The 27,643-nt window shown below is 40.1% G+C and overlaps 1 protein-coding gene across 7 annotated transcripts in view; it reads left to right on the top strand.

Moving 5' to 3' along the window:
* dgkg (diacylglycerol kinase, gamma) overlaps positions 1-27,643 on the top strand; it is a 142,259-nt gene that overhangs the window by 101,136 nt on the left and 13,480 nt on the right. For 2 of the 7 annotated variants that reach the window (XM_085136647.1, XM_085136651.1), the window contains 2 exons: positions 1,527-1,617; positions 9,572-9,773. In XM_085136647.1, coding sequence (XP_084992773.1) covers positions 1,527-1,617; positions 9,572-9,773 — 293 coding nt within the window. The other 5 variants (XM_085136648.1, XM_085136646.1, XM_085136650.1 and 2 more) reach the window with 3 other exon arrangements.

Here is a 27,643-nt window from a genome sequence, read left to right as displayed (position 1 = left end):
GGTCACCTGAGTATGAAGAACAATTTAAAAAGAACAAAATGACATATTCTAATGGCGTAGGTTTAGTGTCAACACAGATGACTGGTTGCTGATTTAGACTCCTGCCATGAATCTCAGCTGAGCTAAAATATAACTTGTGTGTGTGTTTGATGCTGTTGCCAGCATTTATGCTTGTGGTGGTATCCCGGTGTATATGTTTTATATACAGTACCAGCCGTGATAGAAACAAATAAAATGCTGGGACTTTTCCCTTCTCGGGTCTCTACTCTTTGTTGCTGTCAATTTCTTTGTTTTTATTTCAGAGGCAACCATAGTTGTTCCATCTCTTTGCAGAGTCCCTCAGGTCAACTCCAATAGTTTTGACAATCTCCCTGCAGGAATTTTCTGACATCTGTGAATCCTTATATTATATATTCTTCTGTCACTAATCCATTGAAAAACTGCAGAGACAAAGTATCTACAAATGTACAGGAGTAATCAACAGTACTAAACAGGCCAATCGTAATAGTTGTGGGCTGTGTCGACACAATGTGTAGTTACATTTCTAGGGAAGTGCATGTTAGGTAACAGTATAGGGTTTCAGGGGGGTTTGGGTTTAGCACAGACCTATGTTGTAGATTTAACTCAGTAGTATAAATACACTGTTAGAACTCACAGGGTTGAAAGTTCTTCAGACTATTTAGTGCCGTAATACTGTGGATCGTCTACAGCATGTATGAAGAAGATCCACACTGCCCAGTGATCAAGAAGGCAACTAACTTCTTGCTACCTTTAATTTCACGGTATGTTATGCAAGGTGAACCAGACTCGCCTGTACAGCACACCTCGTAACCAGATCCTATTAAACCCCCAGAGGAAATAATGAATGAAATTAGGATATTTTTGACTGTGGACCAGTGAAGGGCACTTGAGGTCATCTTTCCAGACTGATCAAGCAGATATTTCACCTTGACTGAAAACCGTATCATTCAGCCTCTATCCAGTCACAGAACAGCAATGAACAAAAATAAATCCATCAGGTCACCTCTGACAAATCCGTCTGCAGGGCAGAAATGAACCTTTGCTCAGTCAGGCCCAGTCAGGTTTGCTTTGAATGTTGTGAATCACAGTAATGGTTGCCCTGATACTATAGCCACCACCAGCAATGTTTCACCCCATGTCCCCTCCAGAGGCAACGCTCACGTTGCAGCTCACAGGATGGTTTCGATGAGAACAGCAGAACGCCTGTTTGACAGATGGCGAGGTCAACTTTCTGTGCATTAAATGCTGCCAATGCTACTGTCCCCATTCTAGCTTCAGGGTGCATTGATGGAGTTTTGAACTCTAAGGTCACATGACCACAAGCTGTCCTGAACTGTCAGAAAATGTGAGATGACTCAAGGCAGCAGACAGCTTCAATATGTGTCCACTGCACCCGAACAAATCGTGCTGTAGGCTCAAAACACAGTACTTATGAAGTGGGAGTATTATCTGATATGTTTGCCAAAAGAAAATGTCTGTCCTCTGTGTCCCCTCTGACTCCTCAGAATGAAGAACAAGCTGTGGTACTTTGAGTTTGGCACCACTGAGACCATTTCAGCCACCTGCAAGAAACTAAACGAATGCATAGAAGTGGAGGTGAGTCACAGTCTTATCAAAGCTGCTGTCTCTGATGCAGAATTGATGAGTAATGGCTGAAAATGACTGGCTGGTTAGATGACAAAAACACTGGAATATTGTTTTTAAATACTGAAGACATGCTATATTTGATGCATCAAAAAAGATAAATATGAAACATCCTGTTACAATAGATACCAACAACTTTGGCTTTCTGTGGAACTCTTTATAGAGCTGATGCTTAATGTTTTTCCAAAAAAGAAAAAAGTGTGTCAGAAGTTTACAACAAAGTAGTTTGCTCGTATTAATGAGGCAGGCTATTCATAGCACATCATCAGATTAATGCTCCATAAAGTCACTGATTGCCTCATTCTGTCATACAGCGCTGAATAATCTGTCACCTGGGTGCTTAAAGCACAGCAAGACTCCAAGAAAACACATGAGAAACATACCTTATCAGAAGGCACTGACGAGAGAAATGGAAACGAGCTCTGTAGCCCACAAGGTTCACATTCCACTGCCTCCCTCCACAACTCAAAAACACCTCATGTTTACATCATGTTATGAGATATTGAGATCAAAAGTCATTCCACTATCTACAGTATTGTGCTAAACGTTTGAGCCACACCTCATTTCTTTATATTTTGCTTCCTAGACTTTCTTGTAATTTTTTAAGTGGTCTTGAGCAAATTTCACATTTCTCTGGGGTTTCTAGAGGTCTTTCAGAAGTGTTTCTTTTGACATTGACTGTTTTGTCACTCATTTTCTTTTTCCTTGTACCTGATTTTTGTGTTTGTTTGATGATTTGTTAAGCCTTTTAACACTGACCTAAGAATCATTCAACAATAGAAAGACACATAACTCAAAGGATAACTTAGCACATTTGTTCCCAATTCTTTAGTTCAATCTTTGAAAAATATGAAAGGTAACAGTTTAATAGGCATAAAATAGTTTTAATTTTTATGCACCAAGAAGGTGAGTCCCAAATAGCTATTAGCTGAAAACTCTGCCTATCTCAACATAGTGTGTAATGTGTCCTTAAACAATTTGAGGAAACCGGACAAGTGGAGGCCGAAAGAAATGTCACGCTTAAAAAATTACAGCAGATGAACTGAAATATGAAAGTTATGTCCTTAAGCAACACCAAAAGAAAGACCCGACAGCCGACCCGAGAAATGCATCTAGGCCTTCAGGTGATCCATCTACTGTTCACTGAAGTTTCATCAGAAAAGTGTCTCAGTGGAAAGTTGGCTGATCACCAAGCCATTCTTAAGGAAGTGAAACAGGAACAAAAGTCTGAGGAGTGAAGATCGTCAGTATGTAAGGAGGAAGTCAGGGGAGAGCTGTAACAGTAGTTTTGTCCCAATTCATAGGCCGAATCCTTCGGAGGACCCGGCCTTCGCAGTCTTCATGGGTCAGGTCCTTTGAAGACCGAGAAATCCGGAAGTGCAAAGCTGTGAATAGCCTTCAGATTTGCGTCACCACTGTCTCGGTGGAGTTTAACCTCTTAAGCCCCAACGCCCCCTGATACGGGGGCAAAAAGCAGGAGATCAGGTAGGCTTTGGGCTTAAGAGATTAATAAACTCAGCCGTCTGCTCCTTACTATCTAAAATATAACAGGACACTGGAGTAAATTCTCGACCATCTCACACTTCTGTTTAATCAGTTTTCAGTTTGACGTTCATTCAGCTGTGTGAAAACTATAACTTTAATCTCAGTCAAACCGATTTACTTAGGAATAAATAAAACATTGAAAAAAGCCAAACAGTAACATTTTTAAGTTATCTAAGTGACGTATATATCATGTTTAACCTGAGTAGTGAAAGACCGCACGGGGTCTGAAAACGATGTGCCGAGAGTTCACTATTCTCGCTGGCTCTAATGACCCTTGACCACCCGGTTAGCTATCGAGCTATCGGTAACAGACATCAAAGCACTTTGGCAAATATGTGATGTCTTAATAAAACGAGCAGATATTTCAAGTTTACACAGCACCATTCTCGCCTGAAAATATGTGAAAAGTTTATTTTGTGACCCAAAAAGAGTAATAAGAGTAATACTAAAACTAACTAGCTGCCGCCATTGTTGGAAATTGGAATTGGCTGCGCCTCGCTATGAATTCTGGGATAGGTTGGTCCACGAAGGATATACCCGACCCATCCTTCAAATTCTGGAAAATGAAGGACACATTTGTCGGCTGCATTTGGAACAGCCTTCGAATTGGGACATCCTTCATCGCCTGGCTGTGACGTCATCGGCTTTCGAAAGCAGCCTCCGAAGGATGCGGCCTATGAATTGGGACATAGCTAGCGAGTGTCTACAGCTATCTGTAAAACACTGTCACAGTCCTGGGTCAGTAACCAAATGTTTTGATTTGTTTTATTATTATTATTAATCTGTGATTTCATCATGGTTTCTGTTTTGTATTTCTAACGCTCTAGTCCTTCTTTGCTCTCTTAATTCCAGTTCTTAGGTTTCGTTCTGGTGCCCCCATGTTTAGTGTAGGTTTAGTTATGTCTTCGTGTTTGCCTTCTTGTTCCCCAGTCAGTCATGTCGCTCATGTTCCTGTACTCAGCGTTCCCTCTGTTCAGTGTCTAGTCTGGGTCTCTGGTGTGTTGTGTACTTCCTGTTTTATTTTGACAGTCCTGCTCTGTGTTCAGCCTCTGTTCCCCGTCTCGTCTGTGTAATTAGTACCAGCTGTGTTTCCCTTCTGTCTCCTGTTTCCTGATTACCCTTTCATGTATTTTAGTCCTCTGTCATCCCCTGCTTGTCGTCGTGTCTTTGTCTTGTGTTTCTCCCGTCATGTTTCGAGCCTTTGTTTCCTAGTGTCCAGAGTAGTTTAGGTTTAGGAACAAAATGTCATTGATGCCATTGTAGCATCCACTGCTATGAGCTGCCCTTTGGTGTTTCAGCTGATTGTGGAACTCTCAGTTTTTCAGCGGCTGGGTTAAAGATAGTTGTCCAGGTTTTTCCACTGTTTCAGTGATATATTGCTGCAGAACATGAGAAATTGAAAGCTTATAAAAAGGAGATGCTGCAAAACTTGAAAAGATTTAGTATTGGTATAAATGCGGACTGGGCTGTGGCGATATCACAGTTGGATCGCAACACAACCAATGTGATGACAATGAATTTGCCTTTGACATTTAAATTGGTAGATGTGGTGAGCAAATTCAGGAACATTTAGAAATAATTAAAGGAATTCATTCCAGTAGAACAACAAATGAGAGTAGTTGAGACTGCTGGTACCCTGATGAGATTATTACACAATAACAAATGATACAGGTCACCCCTCTACTCAAGGCAATACATTTCTAGTGAAAACATAATCAGTTAAATGAATCTCAAATCTTGTAACTTGTAACAGTAACTGCAGTACTACATGTTCTTTTAAAAGTCAAATATATCTCCTCTCTGAGTGGTTGTTAGAATTTCCTATCCGGTCGTTAAGTCTGACGTCACTAGCCGTGTCTGGGCCTAAACTCCGCTGCAGGTCCATATATCAAACTATCACTATGGCATTACTGAGAGTTGAAAAACTATTTAAAGTCTTTCATCTTTAATAAAATGATCAGCATTCTGCTCTACCAGGTGTAACAATTGAGATTAACATCCAGGCATCCATGAAAACGGAGTTTAACGGAGTCAGAAGTTAGCAGGAATTTAGCTCGCTAGCTTCCATCTAAATACAATATAGTCCTGACTGCAGGGTTTTGGAAACAAATTAAAACGTACAGCTCTGTTATCACTTCCAACATAAATGAAGACAGAAAACTAAACAGCAGTGACATTTGTAGGGTTACTGAAGTTTGGCTAGCTGGTGTATATAATGATGTGCTACGTGACCGCTAGCGACACAGCTATGTTAGCATAATATAAACAAGCTAACTTTTTTTCCACTCGATAAAAGTTAACGTGGGGGTTCTCGGTGGTCAGGAACAAATGTAATCGCATGGCAGGATGCTGTAAAAGGACCAAACTTCAGCCAGGAGAACAACTGAGATAATCCATCCACAATACGAGGTTAGTTATTCATATACTGCTGCATGGGCTGGGCTGTAGTTACATCCTAAGGTTTTAAAAACTGAGCTTAAATAAATGATTAGCGGTAATAAAAGCCGAGGGAGGTCAACAGTGATCACTGACTGTTTTAGGAGCTTTTTGAGATTAAATAGAAGAAAATACAAAACATTAAACATGTTAACAACACAAAAGCCATATTAAACGCAGACTACTTTAGGCCCGGAAGTAGGATTTGCTACGTCATCACTTAACAACCGGATAGCTGTGGTCCTGTTATTTAATCAAACATTCAAGCCAACTGAGAAACAAATAAACCTGAGCTGTTAGATGTCATGACTTTTTTCATGTAAGCTTAATATGACTTTTTATATACCCCCTGCTCCTGTTTTGAAGCAGAATTATTCAGCACAGTTGCACATCGAGGACTTCAAAACATAATCATCAAGTCTGTGGGTAGTTTGATGAAAAAAACCCAAACAATAGATTTGTTTAACACATTCAAAGCTTGTTCTTGTACCATAGCCTCTCAGAAATGATCACATAATATATTCTTCTCCTTAGCCTTCAGCAGCCAGTGCTCAAAGTGCTTCCTGAGATTGGCTGTGCAAGTTACAAAGCAGGCCTTTCATGTAAACACACAGTAGAAGCTTCTCACATGTGAGCATTCCCTCAGGGTAGAGTAAACAGCAGACACATGTACAGGCAGGGAGAGTCAAAGGCAAGAATGGACAGATAAAGCCACATTTCACAGGTGTGCATGTGGAACCAGGACACCCTAGGCCACAAGTCGATGATCAGTTTAGTGATCATGTATTCACCTCTGCAGCTATATCTTCTAGACACACATGTGAATAGAAGTGCTGAGCTTTCAACTGATGACCAACTGGTGGTAAGTTGGATGAGGTGGCAGGGGAGGATGCTGGATTAACCTGGGGCACGTAAATGTATAGTGAAAGTGCGCTGGGGACAACTGGCAGAGCCACCTGTCCACCAAGTGAAAAATGGCTCAGACAGTGGCTGAAGCAAAAACACGGGTGTGGGAGGAATTCGGGGAGGCCATGGAAAAAGACTTTCGGACTCCCTTGAAGAGATTCTGGAAAACTGTTAGAACTCAGGAGGGGAAAGCGGTGCTCTACCTGAACTGTGTATAGTGTGGGTGGAGCGCTGCTCACTTTGACTGAAGATGTCAGGCGATGGAAGGAAAACTTTGAGGACTTTCTTAATCCCAGTAATACATCTTCCATAGAGGATGCAGAGTCTGGGGATGAGGGGGACAACTCGCCGATCACCGTGGGCGAGGTCACTGAAGTAGTTAAAAAACTTGGTGGTAGGGCCCCTGGGGTAGATGAAGTTCACCCTGAGTTCCTGAAGGCTCTGGATGTTGCAGAGTTTCTTGGTTGACAAGTCTCTATAATCAGCCTCAGCCTCCCCGGGAATGTCTATGTCAGGATGCTGTTCGTTAATCAAACCTCAGATACAGGAGGAACAATGTGGTTATCGTCCCGGTCGTAGAACCCTGGACCAGCTCTTCATTCTCTCAAAGATACTAAAGGGTGCATGGGAGTTCACCCAACCAGCGTTATGTGGACTTGAAGAACGCATTCGACCGTGTCCCGCGGGCTGCTCTGTAGGAGGTGCTATGGCCCGTTGCTACAATCCATTCGATCCTTATACAACCATTGCAAAAGCTTGGTCTGTATAGGCAGCAATAAGTCAGGCTTATTCCTGGTGGGTGTTGGACTCTACCAACGCTGCCCTTTATCACTGATTCTGTTCAGAATTTTCAGTGACAGTAATTCTAGGCATTGCCTAATGATGTAAGGCTTCCACTTGAGCGGTCTCAGAATCTTGGCTCGTGTAGATGATGTGGTTCTGATGGCTTCATTAGGTGGTGCCCTCCAGCTCACACTGGAACAGTTCATAGCTGAGTGTGAAGCAGCAGGAACGAGAATCAGCATGTCCAACTCTGTGGCCATGATCCTCAATCGGAAAAGGGTTAAGCCAGAAGTTTCATCATGTTAAAAGGGAGTTTTTCCCTCCTGCTGTCACAAAAACGCTTGCTCACAGTTGGTTTTCTCTGTTTTCCCTGTATTATTGTAGCATCTTTACCTTACGATATAAAGCACTTTGAGGCAACTGTTGCTGTAATTTGGCGCTATAAAATTACATTGAATTGAACTGAATTGCAGATCTACAGCTGTCTATGATGACATATTTTGGAAACAGCCAAAGACTGGGATAAAACTTGCTGGGTTGTTTGGTCAATGTCATTGTCACTGATTCAAAAGTGTAAAAGACAAGAAGTAGAATATTATGTATCCTACAACAGAAATACATAAATGATTACTAAATGGAGTACTTCAATCAATATAGTTAATTGAACTGTGAATCATGCATAGCTACTTTAGTAGAGTCCAGGAATAAAAATATAGAGCTGGAGATGAACAGAGTAGGTCACCTTAAAAGAGATGCACTCATACTCACTGGTAAAGCCATTTAGTATGATTATAACTTTTTAAGATGTGAATGTTATTCATAATGAGAGGAGTGAAGAGTTTTGCAGTCAGCTATGTTGTTTCTGCACTCATCAGTGTGTATGTACACTTGTATCAGGTTCCACATGTGCTCCACAGTTTTACACTCACACGCTAGGTGATAGCACGTCTGTGTTGTCTTTGCATGCCTCAGGCACACAGTGAAGTCCGACATGTGTGGCTGCTTTGACTCAGCACTGCTCAGCCGTGCTTGCTGAGTCACAGCAATGTGTTGTTGACATAGGGTGAATTATTTGCTGAATCTAGATGATGTTAGATACATAAATCAGAGTGAGGATCAGGAGTGCCAAATGGAATGGCTTTCTATCAGTTAATTCCTCTCAATATGTATAGACAGTAAGCCAACTTATTGTGTTTTATTGTTACATCACACAACAGTACACTTGGCCGCTGTCCATGTGATGAATCAGGACAGAATAAATCTCGTAGTCATAACAACCCACTCTATTTATCACTCTCTTATTCTTTTACACGCTGAGGCCGGCAATTTAAAGCATCTGTGACCTTTTAACTCAGTGTAGATCAGCTTAACATGTTAACAAGTTTCAAATAAAACACGTTATTGATTTATTCAGTACATATATATATCAGTATACATATGTATAGTAGCAATTCACAATAACAGTCATCTCAAATATCACAGTACAGAAACCCCAAAATTCAGACAAGTCCCTATGACCAAGCACTTGATGACAGTGGGAAGAAAAACCTCCCTTTTAAAAGGAAGAAACTGTGGAACACTGTGAAAGAGAGCCAGAGCTGAATAAGATGAAGGCATATTGCTTGAAGGAAACAGCAGTTGCCTGATCCAACTCTTACTGTAAGCTTTTTAAAAAGGAATGTTTTAAGTCTGATCTTAAAAGTAGAGATGGTGTCTGTCTCCTGAATCCAAACTTGGAGCTAGATCCACAGGAGAGGGAACTCAGCAGAAGCTGAAGGCTCCGCCTCTCATTCTACTTTGAGGCAGTCTAGAAACCATGAATCAGCCTGCAGTCTGGGAGCCAAGTGCTCTGTTGGGGTAATAAGGTACTATAAGGTCTTTAGGATATGGAGGGGCCTGACTATGTCCTGATAATTACTGTCCACATTGTAAAGGTATGGAGAAGGCCTTTTGACAGTAAAACACACTGAAAACATTTCAAATGCATATTTCCAGTTGTAGCATCATTACTATATCTCTGCACAGATGGACTCCATGCATTATGGATGGCTGTTGGGATAAAGCTGCATTGCATATTAATAAATACCCTGGTGTTAGTCATTCTACAGCTTAAATGAAATACAGAAGAACAAAGCTGAATAGTTAGACTTTTGTGTCCTTACGTGTCTGTCATAAGCATGACATGAAATCTTTTCATCTTTTTTTAAACCGATTACGTCCTTTGTTGCCTCCTCAGTGTGATGGGATCATTTTAGACCTCAGCAACACGTCCTTAGAAGGCATCGCTGTGCTCAACATTCCCAGTATGCATGGCGGCTCTAACCTGTGGGGCGAGACCAAGAAGAGGAGGAACTATAACCGCATGAGCAAGAAGGTTCCTGACAGGATGCCGGCCAGCACCGTCACAGATGCCAAAGAGCTCAAGTTTTGCATGCAAGGTGAGTCAAAGGTGAAGGAGGATGCAAGAAGCCAGAAGCTGTTGAAAGCAAGTGGTGATATGCTTTCTACGCTCAAGATAAATAATTTAAAAGATTCAGATTTCATAAACTTCAACATAGAAGCAGGCAGCATCAAAGAAAAAGGACAAAAACGCTATGGCAAAATGTTTAGCCAGCTTCCTCAAGCTGGCCCTGAGATTGAAATGTGTGCGACTGTGTATGATCCACCTGCAAAACATCTTCAGATTCCCTCACTAACATCACCACAACCATTTGCTCCAAGGCTGACACTACTATGAGTGAAGTGGATGGAGTAGTTGTTGTGCTTCCATTCTGGTGTATACATTTTGGTTGCATTAAGTGTTTTTCAAACAGGTTCAATGATGCCACCAACTCACAGTTAAGGCTGTTGTTTATGTTTTGTTTTTTTTTTTACTGTTTTTACATGAATAGTAAAAAAGAGTCAGTGGGTTTTTAACTAACTAATTAGGACACGATTTGCTGTACTTCAAAAGATCTCTTGAGTATCTCAAAGTTGTTACTTTTGGGCTCACAGTTGTGGAGGTGCTGTGGACTTAATTTTGGATTTATTTTCCGTGTGCAAATTTAAAGATAAATGGGGGCTTAAATGGGAAAAGCACTCCAAAACACACGTGTGACTTAATTATATATAATTTATATAAATTATATATAATATAATTTATATAAATTATATTTTATATATAATTTATATAAATTATATTTTATATATATATATATATATATATATATATATATATTTATTTATTTGACAGTGACATTGATATATTTGAAACTGGAGAGAGGAAATCAGCAGGCAGATCAGAGCAGGCATCAAAGACAACAGGTGTGACACTGATTAAGTCACAAACAGCAAGAAATGAGGAGCTGGGGTGGAGCTGGGTTGCAAAGCGGCTTGCAGATTTGAAGGACTTGTAGGTTAAAGCAGCTTGAGCAGCACAACCTATAATGAGTTTCCTTTTTAACACGAAGAATATCAGCCAAGGCAATAGTTGATGTGGGCTGCCATACAGATTAGCTGATCTGAACTATTTTCCTTTCTACTAAACTACACAGCAACCAAAATAAGAGCACAGCTTTTTAAGGTTCTTTTCACCATCATTGGACAGCACCAAATAGGAGACAGAGCACAGAGGAAGAAAAACACTGTAAAGGGCCTTGGGCCAGACTCAAACCCATGCTGCTATAGTTCAGCCATGTGGCATATGATCATCTGCTCAGCCCCAGAGTACAGTGTCTTCTTGTGTTACTGAAGCAGAGTTTGAGTTAGCATAGGCTTCATTCAGTGGACTGAGCCTTTTAGGAAAAATGTCTTAAAACTTTACATAGTAGAATTATAACTTGTAGGAAATACTTTTTAAAACTGTTTTGGGCAAACTTATGAAACTTTAAAGCATTTTGCTTTTCATCAGATACAGTTTTTATGTGCTGCTGGCACATTGGTATTAAATGTGTTACCTCAAAATATTTGCCCAGATTAGTTCCAAGATGTTCCAAGAAGATCTGTTCAGAGCTGGAGTACTTTAGATCCAAAACCCTTTTTCAAAGAGGAAATATAACAGGTTCTCAATAGAAAATTTAGGAATGTTCTGCTTTTAATAAGAAGGATTGAGTGTAACCTTTCATTGTTCTTGAAGCACAGCTTCCTAGCCATCTGTCGTTATTACAGGCATAAGCTTTTTATTTTATAGGCACATCATCTATGTAGCACCTTTATTAATGCATTCGCCTGTAGAGAGAAAGGACTGAATAGTTTCTATAATGAATCAGCTAGTTTAACTAAAAATCTCCAAATGGCATCAGCACAATCGCTCACCGTCATCCCCTAATATTTTCTGTCTTTATTAAGACAGAAAATATTTAGAAATAAATGTGCTGTGTATAGGTTCTGTATAGATACTGACGCATAATCTCTCAATGTGCTTTGCAAATTATGCTACTGTAACAATACTGCCACTAGGGTAGTCAGACAGATGGAGGCACTGTGTAGTTGCCAGGAAATAAAGATGCTGTAAAGTATTTCTCAGGACGGTAAATGTAAAATAGATTCATTCTATTTATTCAGTGGCTCCTGGAGTCAGGAAGTGCTGGCATTTAAGGACAGTGACAACCATCAAACATCTGTTATAGATGACTGCTTCAGAATGACCCCAACACTACGTCAGAGAGGAGACAGCTGAGTAAATAAATAAAGAGAATTATATAAGAGAGACGATACATGCAGACACATTTTTTCAGACTGTGTCCTCAGATCCATGTTACCTTTCAGCCTCTGGGTGCTTTGGATGGTGTCTGTTGGATCTGAGACAGTGATGCAATTAACAGATGTTTTCTGACATTGATACATCCAGGTGGTGAGTGGTCACTATCTGAATGATTCATTTTAGGAACTAGGAATTTTAAGTTCTTCTTAATTAATGAAGCTGAATAAAAACAAGTACAGTGTTCTCTGTAGATTAGTCATCAAAATAACAACGCATCAAACCACTGGCTCACAATTTACTTGGTTTTTAGATTTATTGAGAAAATGATGTCCTCTCCTTCTGGCTTGTCCAAAATGATAAAGCAACTGACAAAAGATGAGCATAGAGATTATAAAACTATCTACTGGTTTTATAGTAGGCTATTGAAAAACTAGAATGTGATTGTTTAAAATAGAAGCTGTCACGGTCCTGAGTCTGATGACTCAGTGTTTTGTGTTTGTTAATATTATCTTATGTTCTTGTTTATTCTGGTCTTTTGTTAAGATTTGCCATTTGTTAGTTTTTGGTTTGTTACTCCCTCTATTCCTGTTCTGTCAGTTTTGAGTCTGTGTCTCTGCATGTGTGTTGAGCTCCCTGCTTTACTTTGAAGGTCTGTGTCTTATGTCAGTGTTTTCAGTTTTGTGTGGTCCTCTGACTCATCTGTGTAATCAGTGTCAGCCGTGTCTCCCAGCTGTTTCCCCTTAGTCCTGTTCACCTGTTCCCCTGCTCGTCATCGCGTCATCCCTCATTTTACACTGTTTGCTAGCTCGCCTGCCTGTTCAGTTTGTTTTGCGTTCTCAGTTTAGTTAGTTTTCTGTTCCGTTGCAATACAGCAATAAAGCTGAGTGTTTTGAGTTTACGTCTGCCTCCGTGAGTCCTGCTCTTGGGTCCACCATCCCTGTCTGCCTTCACACAGCCATGACAGAAGCACTTCTTTGACAGTCTCAACAGCAAACCAAAAAATTTGAAGCATTTTATAAGGAATTATCTGACAAAAGACACAAATGGGGAGATGTAGCTCAGAGACCCCAAAGTTATCTGCTTTTCACTTAACCTGTTAAAACTGTGAGGTCTAAGCCACCATCATAGATGCATAACACTAACCATATGCTATAAGAAAATATTATTTTTGTTCTCCAGCATCGTAGCAATCATGAAAGTCATTCTAATTGACACAAGGCAAAGACTATTTATATTTTTTTTAATTGGAAGTTTGAATCTATCCACAGAGGTTAAAAAACATGAGGCATACCGTGCTGTAAATCTGCTTTTTGATGCTGTAAAGCTGGACATGATAACATGGAGTCAGTATGGGGAGCTAACCTCAAATGGCCAATAAACAAAATACAATTTTTGTCTCTTCCACATTGCCTTTATTTTGCCTTCCTGTGCGTGTGTGTGTGCGTGTGGTTGGGGTAATTGTGTTCACCAGAAGCTTTTGTAACCTAACTGTGACTGTGACCGACTGAGCTCCTTAATGGATGTGAGTGGGCGTAACAGCGTGTGTGATTACCCCCCTTTAGTTGCTTAAAAAAACTGTGTGTTGGCATTTCAAGTGATTTAAAGTGTAATCTTCTCAAAACACCAAACAGTAATATTAATCTGACAGTTGCAACTTTTGGATATAATTAAGAGTTCTTACTATTTTTTTTTTCTATTTTTTTTTTTTGTTAAATCAGCATGTTACAGTTATATTTAAGAGCAAAACAAGGATGTATGAAAGTACCTGAGCTGGAATTTTGGATAGTGTTTGTTTTTTTTTCTTTCTTTTTTCTTTTATTTGACACTGCTGTCCATGTAACTACACATCATCTTCTTCCTAAGAAAGAACAGTTTATTCAGTAATGCTTTCACAGTTGAAGCTGTGGCTATTAGACAATCTGGATAATGACACGTCAGCTTGCATTGAGTGTTTCCTGAGAAGAGGGTTTTTTTCTGCTGCACCACATCGAAGCCTTTAAAGATTTAAAAACACCATAATAACTTATTTGGGTCTGGAGGACCTTTACCTGTTCTATAATTTATTGAAATATCTTTCTATTTAAATTGTTATGAAATAAGTGTGTGAGATTTACAAGCAGTAACCTCTGCAGCTAACAGAGTGAAGCCAACTGAACACGCCCTATAGATGTCAATTTTAATGCCCAGCTTTTTTTGGCCTGGAACAAAAAAAGAAGGTTTTGAAATCTACAGAAGGTTGATCCCTTTGTAAGAACTATATACAGTATCATCTTTGCAAGTGCCCAGTTTGGGGAGGTTAAAAAGATGGTAAGTTTTTGTTACAATGGATTTAACTGTTGTAATTACATGTTTTAGGGCTGTTGCTATGTTACACACATTAGATGTGACAGTTATCTTGACTGTAACGACATGGCAGCTTTTGAAATGTGTGACGGTGACTGACTACCAGCATTACACTTCTAACTGCCAGTGGCTCCAGGGCTGCTGCAATATGGCTAAGACAAGTAACATAATTTATGCATTTGTTTAATGCAAACCAGCTTATGAAATGTGACGGTGTGATCCTTACTGGGAACTAAAAGTTCCTGCACCTGCTGCTGAAAGAAAACACAAGTGTTGTAATGAAACCTTGTGCCACAATAAAAGACTAATTCACATCTGAATGAGTTTTATTTTTCAGATTCACAGTAGAGTCACTAAAATACAGCAACAGCGTTACAATCTTAATATTAGTGGAGTTTTTTTTAATATACTCTTGGGGCACTTAGTATCTAAAGTGGCCTTAAATATCTTGCATTATAATTTGGAGTTAAAATAATCAAATTTAAGATAATGATTAGTTATAGAGAAGTGACTGGGAAATACTGTTCCAGTGATATTGGCATTATTGTTAGTTTGAAAATGTAATTATTAAATCCATGAAACATCCTAAGTTGTTCATAAGTATTTCTGGTTAACTCTGGTCCTTCATTACTGAGGCATTCATAATTAGTTACACTTTTTTATGCATCATCATGTACCAACTCCTCACACAGAGAAGTTACTCAATAACCCCTCGTGACTTCATGATTACCTAACCGTAACTCACCATTTATGTTCCCTCATAATGTTCAGACCACATTAATATTCACATCATGTCATTAAGGATGTGTACACCCACTCACAGCTGTGGAGCTGTTACTGACTGAATTTGATGATAATGTTCGGATACGGGAAAAAGTGCCTCAAGCTTAATGGCCAGTACATAAAGTTACGCTTTAAATGTGACAATCTGTGTGAGATTGGTTTCTTTTAACTCTTCTGTTCTTTCAGTATAACTTTGCATGTGGTCAGCCTGCAGGAAGACTGCAGTCAGAGCCTCCCCTCAGTGGCCACAAACAATAGAAAATAACCCACTCTGTGCTTTCACCAAGGCTTTCTGCATCCATCCCACTTTCGTTTCTTTCACACAAGTCTGCACATCTCTGCTGACTGAACTAAACCTAGTTTCCATGGAGATCTCAGTGCTACACTGAAGCAGAGAGTTCAAAAATACAGGAGAAAAGCTAGAAACTGAAGGAGGAAGAAATGATGAATAGTGACTTTTATGCATTCAGAGTTTGTTATTGCAGTCTTCACTCTCGTCTGCATTTTAAGTCCAGTACGGTGTAAGATGGTAAGATTGTTTGCTGAGTTTGCAGTCTTTAGCCCAAACATTGGGGCTGCAGGGCACTGCTCAGTCCACATGTCCAAATATTAGACTTTTACTCTCTATAACTATTTAGACCGCTGTAAATGCAAGAGCACTCAGCTTATGTTGTTAATCTTCACCGAGGTTTGAACTCCTGACCCAAATCCACAACACCAGCCTCTTACCAAAGAGGTAGCTGTCCTCACTTGAAGTGATTTTCCTTATCTCATTACACAGACTGACCAGAAACAAACCCTGCTCCTTTTAGTTGTTGCTGGAGTGAGAAGGGATGTATGATCTGAAATCAGGATTACTATTTATAAAGGATTAATAATAGAAGAATCAGTGAGTGCTAACTTTAATCTTTTCCAACATGGGATTTTTGGTGCCGTTCTCTGTTGTTGTAGACTGGATGATCCAGTTTAACCAAAATAAAAAAGCTAAAAATGTAATAAGAGCTGGGTCAGCACTTCTCTGACAGAGAAGAGTTAACAATATGTAGATCTGTCATGTTCATCAAGATCATAAATAACATAACCTTTTAGGGTTCTTTTTGGCTGCATTGCAACGTACAAACATGGACACGGATTGTGCTTTTATTTAGGTTAGATAAACATGCACATACGTCCATGTGTTTCTATTCCAGGTGTTCAGTGGGAAAAAAGTGTGCACCTTTAACTAGCTTCACCCACCATTGTAGTTTATAGCAGAATATGTTTATTTCTTTGTGACTTCATTCACATTGTGCATGCTGGCACCTTTCTGATGGAATCTCAGTCTCTGGGGATTTAACCTTTATTGAATTACACTCTCCTGCTAATGCGGTTTAGAAACAGGAGTGCTTGAGCTCCCGAGAGAAACTGTGTGCTGGCTCTGCATTTTCTCTTTCTGTGTGTGTGTGTGTGTGTGTGTGTGTGTGTGTGTGTGTGTGTGTGTGTGTGTGTGTGTGTGTGTGTGAGACCTCTGTCGCTGTCTATGCTGCTTGTTTATCATACTATTAACTGTTTATGGCAGTTGCCTTCTGTGGCACAATAAACTAAAGCTTTTAAATCAATTTGCTGTAGATAATGCAATCAGCCAGGGTCACCCAGAGAGAGGGTGGGTGCTTCTAACCCCAGTGATGAAACTTCAGTCCTGTGATTCACCACCTTTGCTACTCTGGTCTATGTTCTATGATTTCATACTAAATAATACAACAATAATAAATAATAGTCACTTGAGTTGTTTAATTGAAAGGGGACCCATACTTTTCTTTATTCTCTGTCATATATATTATGTTACAACGGTGGATGTTCTTGTTCATATTATACACGGTCAGTGTTTTAATATTCTCTGCGAGCCAAAAGATCAGGTTACAAGTTGCTTTAAATACGCTGTTCAGTTTTTCTGCTCTCAGATCTCTGTGAATATTCACCACACATGTGGCAGACTAGCCTCCTGCTAACTCCATAGTGTTGTATTTAAACCTGTAAATTTGGCCACAAAAACACTGCTTTCAAGAATAACAAGATATTATAACAAAAAACAAAATAACAAAGAAACATATTTAGTGTGTGTATAAGTCATCCCCACAAGCCAAAACACTAAACACTAAGAAAGTCATTTCTGCTAATCCATCTACTGTTTAAATGTTGTACGTGTAAATGGAGGGAAAAGTCATTCACACGGTGGATGAACTGAATGCCTGCACGGAGGCCCAGTATAAGAGATGACAACCTGAACTATGAATCATTCAAAGCTCTTGCAGAGTGCAAGGGGGAAAATGCAGGGCTGGAAAGAGCATTACCTAAAGGGGACCTACTCTGTTAATACTGAAAAGTTCTGCTATTAATGATTAAAATTAAAACATTATTCTGTTTGCAAAAATGTAACTCTTGGAGTGCGTGACCGATATTTCTCCAGTTCTTGTACCACTTGTTCGAAACAGACATAAGTTGTAACTAGCTTATGTCTGTGATAGCCTTCTCCTTTTAGCTCATGAACTGGAATGATGAAGCCTTAAGAAGCAAACATTTTGCTTGAGATAGATTAGAATATGGCTTTTTGTTTCTGACTGCCCAGCACAGATTTCACACTTCTGTAGTGACTTTTCCTGCAGCTCTGAGAACTGTTAAAAATGTGTTTATGGTTAAGGCATCGACTGTGAGGCATGCGGCCCCTACCTCACATCCAGCTGAGACCTTTATTGCATGCCAGTGCCAGCCTCTTTCTCCCTTTGCTTCTGACAACCCCTCTGCTCTTACTGTCTAATAAAGCACTTCACACTCAGATACACCTCAGAAATTCAGCTCCAGGTGAGGTACCCATTGACAAAATCAGGTTGAGTTAGTTTACACTTTTGGAAGCACTGTAGCACCACCCGCGTGCAACACGACTAACCCAAATAAAATAAGGACCAAGTGTAATTAGGGGATTACAGCGGTAATCTTGTAACGTGCCTCCTTCTGTCCTTACCTGATCTTCTAGTCTGGCTGCTGTTCTGACATCAATGTGTAAATTTCACTGATTTAAAGAGGACATAAAGCATTAAAGTTGTGTGTGTGGTGGAGAGATAAATTCAGCTGAGTGAGAGAAGACGGTGAGGGCTGGAGCTGCTGACAGAAACAGGATTCATGTAGGAAGGACATCACCACGCTCCTCCTCGACTTTTTTATCTCCGCACCATCTTCCCCCTCCCCTGTTTATTTCCTTTATGCTCCTGGATCAAGTTTCCTCAGCTTCCTGCTGCCAATTGCACTGGAAAGGATGAATAAACATAATGTGCATGTGGCACGCAAGCTTCTCGTGAAAGGAACTGAAACTATGAACACTGAATGTGCTGGGTAATGGGCAACATTAATCAGTAGCAGCACATTAATGCAATTATTTTACCATTACTAGTAAGTCCAGTTAGATAAAACAGTCCTTGGAGAATATCGGCTTGTTTGCTTGCTGGAAGGTGGACGGATGCTTGATGAAAAAAACAAACAAACAACTAAAATACTTTATTTTACTGATTAATTTGCTCTGTTTAGAGAACAGTGTAACAGCCAAATACATACTGTGTGATCAACTAATAGTGTAACTGTGACACTTGTGACATCCAGTAAAAAGATAAAAAATCATTTCATTATAGTAGAGCGGAATAATACAGGCAGACGGGAAATAAGGAACAGAAAGATGTGACGTGCAGGAAAGTCTGAAAGTACGGGAGCAAACCTTAATGACTGTTTGGTGGCACGAAGCCCGTGTGAAATGCACACATGATATTGGATCGCCCGACGTTTTTAAAACTTTTTTTTGCATCACATGACAATTTCTATCCTGTGTAGGCCAACAGGAGTGGTCACTGTGCTGTGACCCTCAAATGGTTCTAGTCTTTTGTGTTTTTCAAGCCAGTCAGTTGAATAGACTGACTGTTTTTATTTTGTTTCTGTCAGTTCCAGATTTCATCTTTTCTGTAGCGTCGCACAGATCGCACATGAGCTATGATTCATCAGTGACCAACATGTATAATTGATGCCACAATCCAAAATGAAATCACAGGTTTGAGTATGTTTAGCAGCATTACATGTATTCTGATAATGCATATTTCTGTGCCTTTGTCCTGACTGACTGGCACGTGCAGGCAGATTTCTCTGTGTGTCTGAGATGATCAAATTAACGAAATCGACTATAAATAAGTGTTTGAAGTGGAGTATTTAGTGGACTTTGAAGTATTTGGCTCTGATGGATTACAAAATTTCAGTACCAAAAACACTATTAAAAAATGCTGCTACCCGATCCTACCCGTGAAAGAGCGTGACCACATGACCACCAATGTACACACCCTTCAACTCAGATGAAAACACAACTTCACATCTATGCATGTCAGGTGAAACTGAGAGAACCATCTAATTCTTTATAAGGTGACACAAGTAAATAAGTCATAGTAATCTAAGCAGTGCTTGTCTTCATTCAAATTCAAATTCAAATTCAAATTTTTATTTGTCACATACACATTCCAGTCTTCTAATGGTACATTTTTTCAAGAGTACATGTAGAAGTTATACCTTTGTATCGGTGCAGAGTTTATGTTATGAGCATAACTCTAACCCTGAACCAAAGAAATTTCCGTGCCTACAACTAGCAGAACAGAAAGTGAAATTAACAGTGGGTTTAACAACATAAAAGTAAACTTCCAACAGTTGCCAGTGTTGTAATGTAACACCTCTGTCAGTGTTTCAAATTCAACTATTTGCTTTTGTTGATCTAGTATTGCCATAGCAGGTGCATCAAAGCTACAGCACCCACAACAGCTTCTCACGAAAGAGCAGCATTTGAGAGCTTGAGACTGAGAGCGGTTTAATAAAGTAGTCTTAAACTGCAGTCAGCTTATTGATTAAGATCATCAAACTCTGTGTTCCTAGTCGCTACAGGGGCTAAAGTAGCTTTTGGCATTCTCTATTTACCTTAAAACTATAGACTGTTTGCTCAAGAATAAACCCCACGTCACAGAAAATGTGGCTTGTGGCTGTAGCAGTGTTGGAAACTACTCCGTCGTATGAGTCATGTAATATAAATCCTTATTCAGTGACAACTTGTTTGCAATTTTCACACAATTAGCTTGACAATGACAGGACCAGTCACTGCTGCTGGTGTTTTAGAAACCTGCTAGTTCAGGTGTATGCTGGCCTCCATTCATGACTCATTTGTTTTCTTTTTCCATTTGTCCGACACCGTGCCTCTCCTCATCCACCCTTCACATCGGAGTTCTCTCCCTCCCCTTACCTCTTCGTTCTTCTTTCCCTGCTTCCCAAGACCCACAATTCCACATCTCCCGCCCACGCTGCGCAACAGGAGTCCAGCTGTGACACACCACAAAGGACTCTATTTTTAGGAGAATTGCATCCACACTGCATATTGTTGTGTTCTCACATAACAGAAACAGCAGAGTATAATTACTCTGATCACCCCCACCAGTCTGTGTGGCTGGAAATAGTTCCTGTATGAAGTTGGAGAGCTGCTCAGTGTATGGTGGGAGAGCGGATGACCTTTCAGTGATACATTTACTCAAAGTTAATGAATGACAACTTGTACAAGAGGCGATCACTATCGTTCTCCTGGGAATAGAAAACATGAGACATTTCTATAAGCTTATTAAAATTGAAGAGGAATATAAAGTGTTCTTTCCCATGCTTGTTTTTCTCCCGTCTGGAAAAATTCTCATGGCTGTTTGTATCTGGACAATGCTGGGACCGAAATATGAAATTTTACCATCTGGGTCCTGACACGTCCAGGCAAGGATTCAGTAGCAGGCTGTGTGTATGTATTTTTGTACTGGATCATAGTAACATAGTGTTCTTTGTCAAACGGCCAAGTGCTCTCCCCTGTACCTTTACCTCTGCTGGGTCTGGCGAGGTGAGCCGCAGTTCCTCTTGACCATCTGCCATAACTCCCATGGCACTCCATGACCACCCTGACACAATAGCAGGCCGCCAGTTGAGGGAAGGAGAGAAGGAGAGAAAGTGGGTGGAGGAAGGATACACAAATATGTCTGCTTATAATTATAGTCCCCCACCTCTAGCTGATGCAAAACGAAAGCTGCAGCTATTTCAGAAAGGAAACTGTAAATAATCTCTTGGTATAAATAGCTCATTGCTCAGATGAGAACAAAAATGACGAGCTTCTTAAAGTCAGCAAAACCATTCAGAAATGATTGTGTGTGAGATTTTACCACCAGTAAGGCTTGGCATTGATGTTTTGGATGTATTTTGAATAGTTTCAAGCTAAAATAAACAGATTGGGAAACACCATCTTGACATTTTTAAGAACATATCACAAACTAGTTGAGATATCAGGTTCGACTCATGCGTGGAGGGAATTTGACTTCTTGATGGAGTTATGCAATCTCACACTGCTCTGTTTTCCTCTCTGCTTTGAAGTACTTTACCAAGAAAACAATAACAAAGGAGGATTGTCTCAGTTTTCTTTTGGTCCCCCAAAGTGATTGCTGAAAAGATGCTGGTAGGTGCTGTGGACTCGTGGTATCACAAGAGATAACCTGAGCCATCAGAAGCTCGTGGAGTTTTTGTGGGGTTTTTTAAACATTTTAAGGCCTGATTGACTCTGAAAGACACTGCCAATATAACTCTAGCTTCCAGCAGTACTCTCCTCATTCAAATATCCAATGTTGTGATTATGTAAAAGTCTGGTTCAGTGTAATAGCAGCCTTTTTTAAATGGTAATCTCCTGGAAAAATCAAGATACTTGGGCATTTCATTTTTGGGCTTTTAAATGGCTCAACCTCTTGGCTATTTTTTCAAACCCCTACCTGGAAAACATCCCAGATTCTTTCAGTAACAGCTCTACAGCTGGACAGCTTCAGGCTACATGGTTAAAAACACTTTCTGAAGAACAATAAGTCCACTTGTCCTTATCACCAGGCCAATTGCAGGGACTAAAAAAATCCCTCAAAAATTTTCCCCAATCAAGCAAATCACAATAAAGCTGCATCCAAATTCACACAAGCGTATGAAGTTTTCTTTGCTCATGCATCATCAGCCGCTCTTTACAATGCCAGGATGCCCACATGTAACGAAATTTGGTTGTTTGCTTCTACATGTGAGAAAAGACAACTGTAGAACATATCCTGACCTGATCCTTGCAGAAATGCTCAAAGTGACATTTATTTTGTAAAATGTGGACTACAGCTAGATTTATGCTTTAGTTTTCATGTCAGTCTTTCTACTTAAAATGTAATTTAGGCTTAAATTACAGAATATTTTATATTCATTTACATATATTTATACAGAGTTACAATAGTGGATGCTGATAAACATGTGCAAATTTATACTGGGCATCTGTACCTGTGAGCCAAAAGTGCCGAATGCTAAATCCTCCACATCAGACAGATCTTTCCTCTGGACTTGTATGTCTGTGCGATAGCTCGCCCTGTCTAAGGCCCCAACCTCTTGCTGTTTAGACCTTTCTGCTATTGAGAGCAGCAAATCAGAAGAAAGCTATCGTAAAGTTAGGAGGAAGGGAACTAAACCAGCTATTTTCAAAGAGAGAGTAAACTGTAGGACTGCAGTCCCAATATAAGATATATTTTGCAAAGCTCCTCTAATAGATTCCAAGAATACAAATATGAAGCGGGTAATATGTGTGATAGTTGTCCTTTTTTTCTCCTTTTTTCTCATCTTTTCAGTTTACATGTTTTCATGTCATTAGAGAAAAAATAAGGTTTTCTCAAAAATTCCCCAGAATCAGCATTTCACATGCGTCGTTGTTTAAAATGACTTTTCTGTGGCTTCGTACTGACTGCACAGCAGAGAAAATAGTGCAGCACAGCAGCAACAATTCTCACTGCCCGCTTCTTGGCAAGGCAATGCCATCCCATCCCAGAATGCACTGTAGCTGTGTTATGTAAGAGGCTGTTCTAGTCTATTCTTAGCTCTACCTCACTGAGAAAGTAACAGTGCTGGTTGCCTGAGAGTCAAAAGCGCATAGAGATCTGATGAGGCGGGAATCATCAGTGAGGTGAGAACCAGCACAGTGGGCTATTTTGCCATCAGGCTCTCACACTGGGACACTGGCAGGACGGCATGCCCATTTTTGGTATTTGGAGGAAGTAGAGGTGTAGAGGTGGGCATACGAGCGAGCGGAATTTATTTTTAATACTAGAACAGGAAAGAGATGTATAAATAGTGCTGTTTTAAAAATAGGACACGTCACATTGACAATTTCTAGCTCTTCAAATCTAGCAGGAGACATCTAGGCTGCAACTTTCCTCACAAACCAAATATACACTACAATATGTCCATGTTTACATCCAGACTTCTAGTTAATTCCCATCTGCTGTGCGGCCACTGTTTCACCAACCCCTGCTTCTTGATCCCCTAGTCTCCAACTGTGCCATTTTTTCTCGATGGATGTCGAATCCTATTATAATTATTTCCAGGAAAGCTTTGCAGAAGCAGAGCGATGTATGCAGCGAGCATGTGTCTGGGCCTGTGTAGCAGCATGTAGTCACAGGATGATGTAGGATCACGAACATGTGGTCAGGGCCACAGCTGTCATTTAGAGCACTGGGATTTTGTCCTGAGAATGTTTTCTGGGAACTAAGCGTTCTGTAGTGAGACAGATAAATTTGTACTTGATTTGAACTGTAAATGTTTTTGGGGGTTTTTTGTGTAGTGGTAGAATAAAGAAGAATGTATTATATGTCCAATGTGTTATACCAAAACCTTTATATGCTTGCAAAAGGTGAGCTTAGTAAAGAATGACAGGCTGAAGACCAAACCACTGTGAGACATGAGGGGAGTCCATTTTTCCAACTGTTTCTATATTTAACATTGTGTAACATCATATAATTGCATTTGCAATGATGCAGTGAGAAGGACAACTCAATTTCACACAGTGCAGATTGTAGTAGAAGTTAATATTTCCATTAACTGTAGACATTTTATAGACATATTTAAGAAATATCTAGAATTTAACAATGTATTTATTAGGAAGTAAGTACATTCAGAGATGTTAAGAGGGTTGATTGCAATGATAATCTCTCACTTTTTTACAGCTTGGAACATTCAGTAGCCAAGTACCGCTTAGCTTCCATAAAGGTTTGTAAAGGGCAAACGCACAAAATGTGTCAGGTGAACAGATTTTCCTTCAAATACAGTTTTTCTGCTTTAGGCAGCTAAAGAAATAAACCCCTGCCTGCTCTGCTACAACTTCGAGATGATAATTTGAGACTTTGTCATGTATGTATTGATATTGTTTAAAGAGAGATGTGTGGTGGTGACAGCTGACGTATATGTGTCTACTACTCATTCTTTTTCTGCATCTAAATCTGTATTTGTCACCATAGATGTTCCAGCTGTATTAGTGTACTAGCTAACTCTGCAGAACTTCTATTCTATGCACTCTAGCATCAATAAAAACCAAAGCCACAGCTACACTCAGACTCATGAAGTCAATGAGACAGCTGGCCCTTTCAGTATGCTTCTTTTTTTTTTTTTTTGTAAACTGATCTGTTTACTTCTTGTTAGATTGCTTTTTGAATAAACATAGCAAAACAGGCAACTGTATCTGCGAGACCTCATTAACAGTGCAGTCACTGAACTGAATCCCTTGACCACTTCAGTAACTTTTGGAGCATTTTAATGTAATTATCTGACAAATAACATGGACTGCATCTACTGCCTCCAGTTGTTTTAGTGTTATTTTCCACTAATTAGCCAATATGTGTGTCTGTGCACTGTACCCATACAGTTTAAGGATGCAGCTATGAGTGGAGGTTTCTAATAGTTCAGTCGCATCAGAGTAAAAATGGGATAGTAACTTCTATGCAAAGAGGTTAAAAAAAAAAAAAAAAGCAAAACAAGACAAAATAAGTATTTTTTCATATTCAGCAAGTAGTTGTGGCAATCATCTGCTCACACAGAAGTTTAGCATTCAACACTCTCTGCCTCTGGACTTTATGGAGGAATTTACGAACCCAAACCCATCACCGTATTATCTCAGATGGCATGTAATTGCCAACTGGACTCCATTCAATCGCAGACTGATACTGACTGACAGTAAACTGACTGATGTTCTGTCTCTGTCTTGTCACACGCCAGTGTGTGTGAGCAGACTTGTAATCGTAAGGTTTCTCCATGTAAGTGTCTAATAGTAGGTGTGGGGAGCCATAGCCCTGCCCTCCAGGACATGAAGCAGGCATGGAGGAGATCTGGGGCCCCAGACATCTAGAGGCCCCAGAGGGGGGGTGGGGGGGGGGGGGGTTGGTTTACCCAGCAGCCACAGTGCAGAAGCCACAAGCCCCCAGGATCCTCCGGCTTCCGACTACAACAGAGCGGACCGAGCCCTCGGCCCTGAGACCCGAGATCCAAGGGCCCTCCACACCCTGGAAGGGGCCCGACTGAGCCAGGGGAACCAGGCCCTGCCAAGCAGCACCCAGTCCCTGACACAGAGAACCACTAATGCACCGGCGAGCTAGTTTCGTTCTTAAATATGTTGATGTAGCAAGCAGACACATTTGTTTGGTAATTAGTGCCAGGTAAAAGACTAATAAAACCCTCAAATTAAGCACAAAATTCTGCTCCCCCCCCCACACACACACACACACACACACACACACACACTTTGCAGCCGGAATTTCCTAATTTTAACATAAATATCTAATATTTGCACGTAATGAACATAATGAAAGACTCACTTCTTTTCCTCACATGAACTTCAAAAATGCATTTACAGGCAGGCTTTTAATTCTTACCGGGACTCACAAAACTGAAATACAGTCTTTGAGTGATTTCTAAATGTGCGCTCTTTCTCTGCTCTGACATTTTCTTTTGAATTGTCCTCTTACCTATTAAAGAGTACCAGTGAGTCAGCACAGACGTTTTTCCCGATAAACTCTTATAATCATCATCGTCGTCATCGTCTTTGGAGCACTTTGCAAATACCACACATGCACCAACACATGGGAGTGCTTGTATTACTCAGCAGGTATTCTAATTTCACCAAAGAACTGGTAACTATTCTTTTTTTTAAGTAGATGCAAAAAGCAAGATGAGAAATGTTGCAAAACCAGTTCCAGTCCACAGTGGAGCTTTTTACCCTCAAACTGTAAATCTATATTAGCAATTAATAAGATCCATAAGATTTGTTACTAGAATATTTTTACAGACTTATCAGGTCTTTTCCTTCATCTGTGACATATTCATGATCTAATGTCATTACTGACAGGTTAATGAAAATGAAAAATGATACAAAGAAAATTTCATTAGACAATTTTTATGTTATTTCTACAAAATGATTTATTTTCAATACTGCTAGAAACCTCAGTTTTCGATGATGAACTAGTGACTCCAAAATCCTTCAGTCAACATGACAATTCAAATGAAGTCATCAGTAGACTGACAATGCATGGCTGGGGGCATGAATGACTTAAATAAAAGGAAAAGCCAGTTAAATCGCCTTATGCCACACAGGTTACATACTGCACCACCTTCTTTCTTAAAATCTTGCACACATGAAATTTTATGAGACTTGTTTTGAGTCCTGTGGCCTTTTGCCAAGCCCATTTCCTCTTCAGAGCAAAGAAGAAACACGAGCACTTCCTGTTTGTATTTTGAAACAAAACCAGCAGGGTCTGACGAAATTATGAAATTATTAAACATTGTTCAGACTGAGCCCTACCAGTTTCAGCTTTGTAGGCTGGCTGCAGGAGTGAGACGCTCGGAGAACGGTTCAACACGCTCTGTGGGTGCTGTTGGCAGACATTTGTTCTTTACTCGTGCACAGAAGCAAACTTTGCTGGAGCCTTCACATCAAACATTATTTATCTACTCTCTCTGTACTTTGATTTTTTTGTACCTTTTCCCCACCATTAACATTTGGAATATTCACCCTTTGCAGATATTTAGCGGAGGCTTCGACTGACATTTTAAGCTGTTGAGTCAGTGCAACAGCATAAAGGCACTCAGGAGAAACCCAGTGCCTTTTGTATGCATGAGCAATGACTGCAGCGTGTTCAGGTGTTCAGCTGGCACCTGCCTGCCTGCCTGAATAAAGTTAATCAACTCTCAGCGCGCCACACTAGCCTGCATGATTAGCCACGGAGGTTACAGAAGCTGGGATATGACTCAATGCAGAGTCTATTTTTTGTGCCCAAACCACACTATCCACTTTCCATTATCATCATTATTATTATTATTGTTATTAAATATAAACACAAAATAAATAAAAGTCTTCAGCTTGGTTCTTGTTCCTCTGTGATCTGTAAGCCGCCTCAGTTTATTAGTCCAGACAAAATTGCCACCAGCACAAATTCTGCTGTAGCGCCTCACAAATTATCACATTGACTGTGAACACAAATCATTCATTTCACAACAATTTGTAAAACATGCAAAATTGCTCCCGGGCCACTCCGACCCATAATTCCCCCAATCCCGGTGGATCCTTTAAAAGCTATGTGAAGTGAAAGTGAAGTG

Source organism: Neolamprologus multifasciatus, chromosome 16 (assembly GCF_963576455.1).
Source record: "Neolamprologus multifasciatus chromosome 16, fNeoMul1.2, whole genome shotgun sequence".
Classification (NCBI taxonomy): domain Eukaryota; kingdom Metazoa; phylum Chordata; class Actinopteri; order Cichliformes; family Cichlidae; genus Neolamprologus; species Neolamprologus multifasciatus.
Note: the sequence above shows the minus strand (reverse complement) of the source record. Positions and strands in the feature narration are given on the sequence as shown.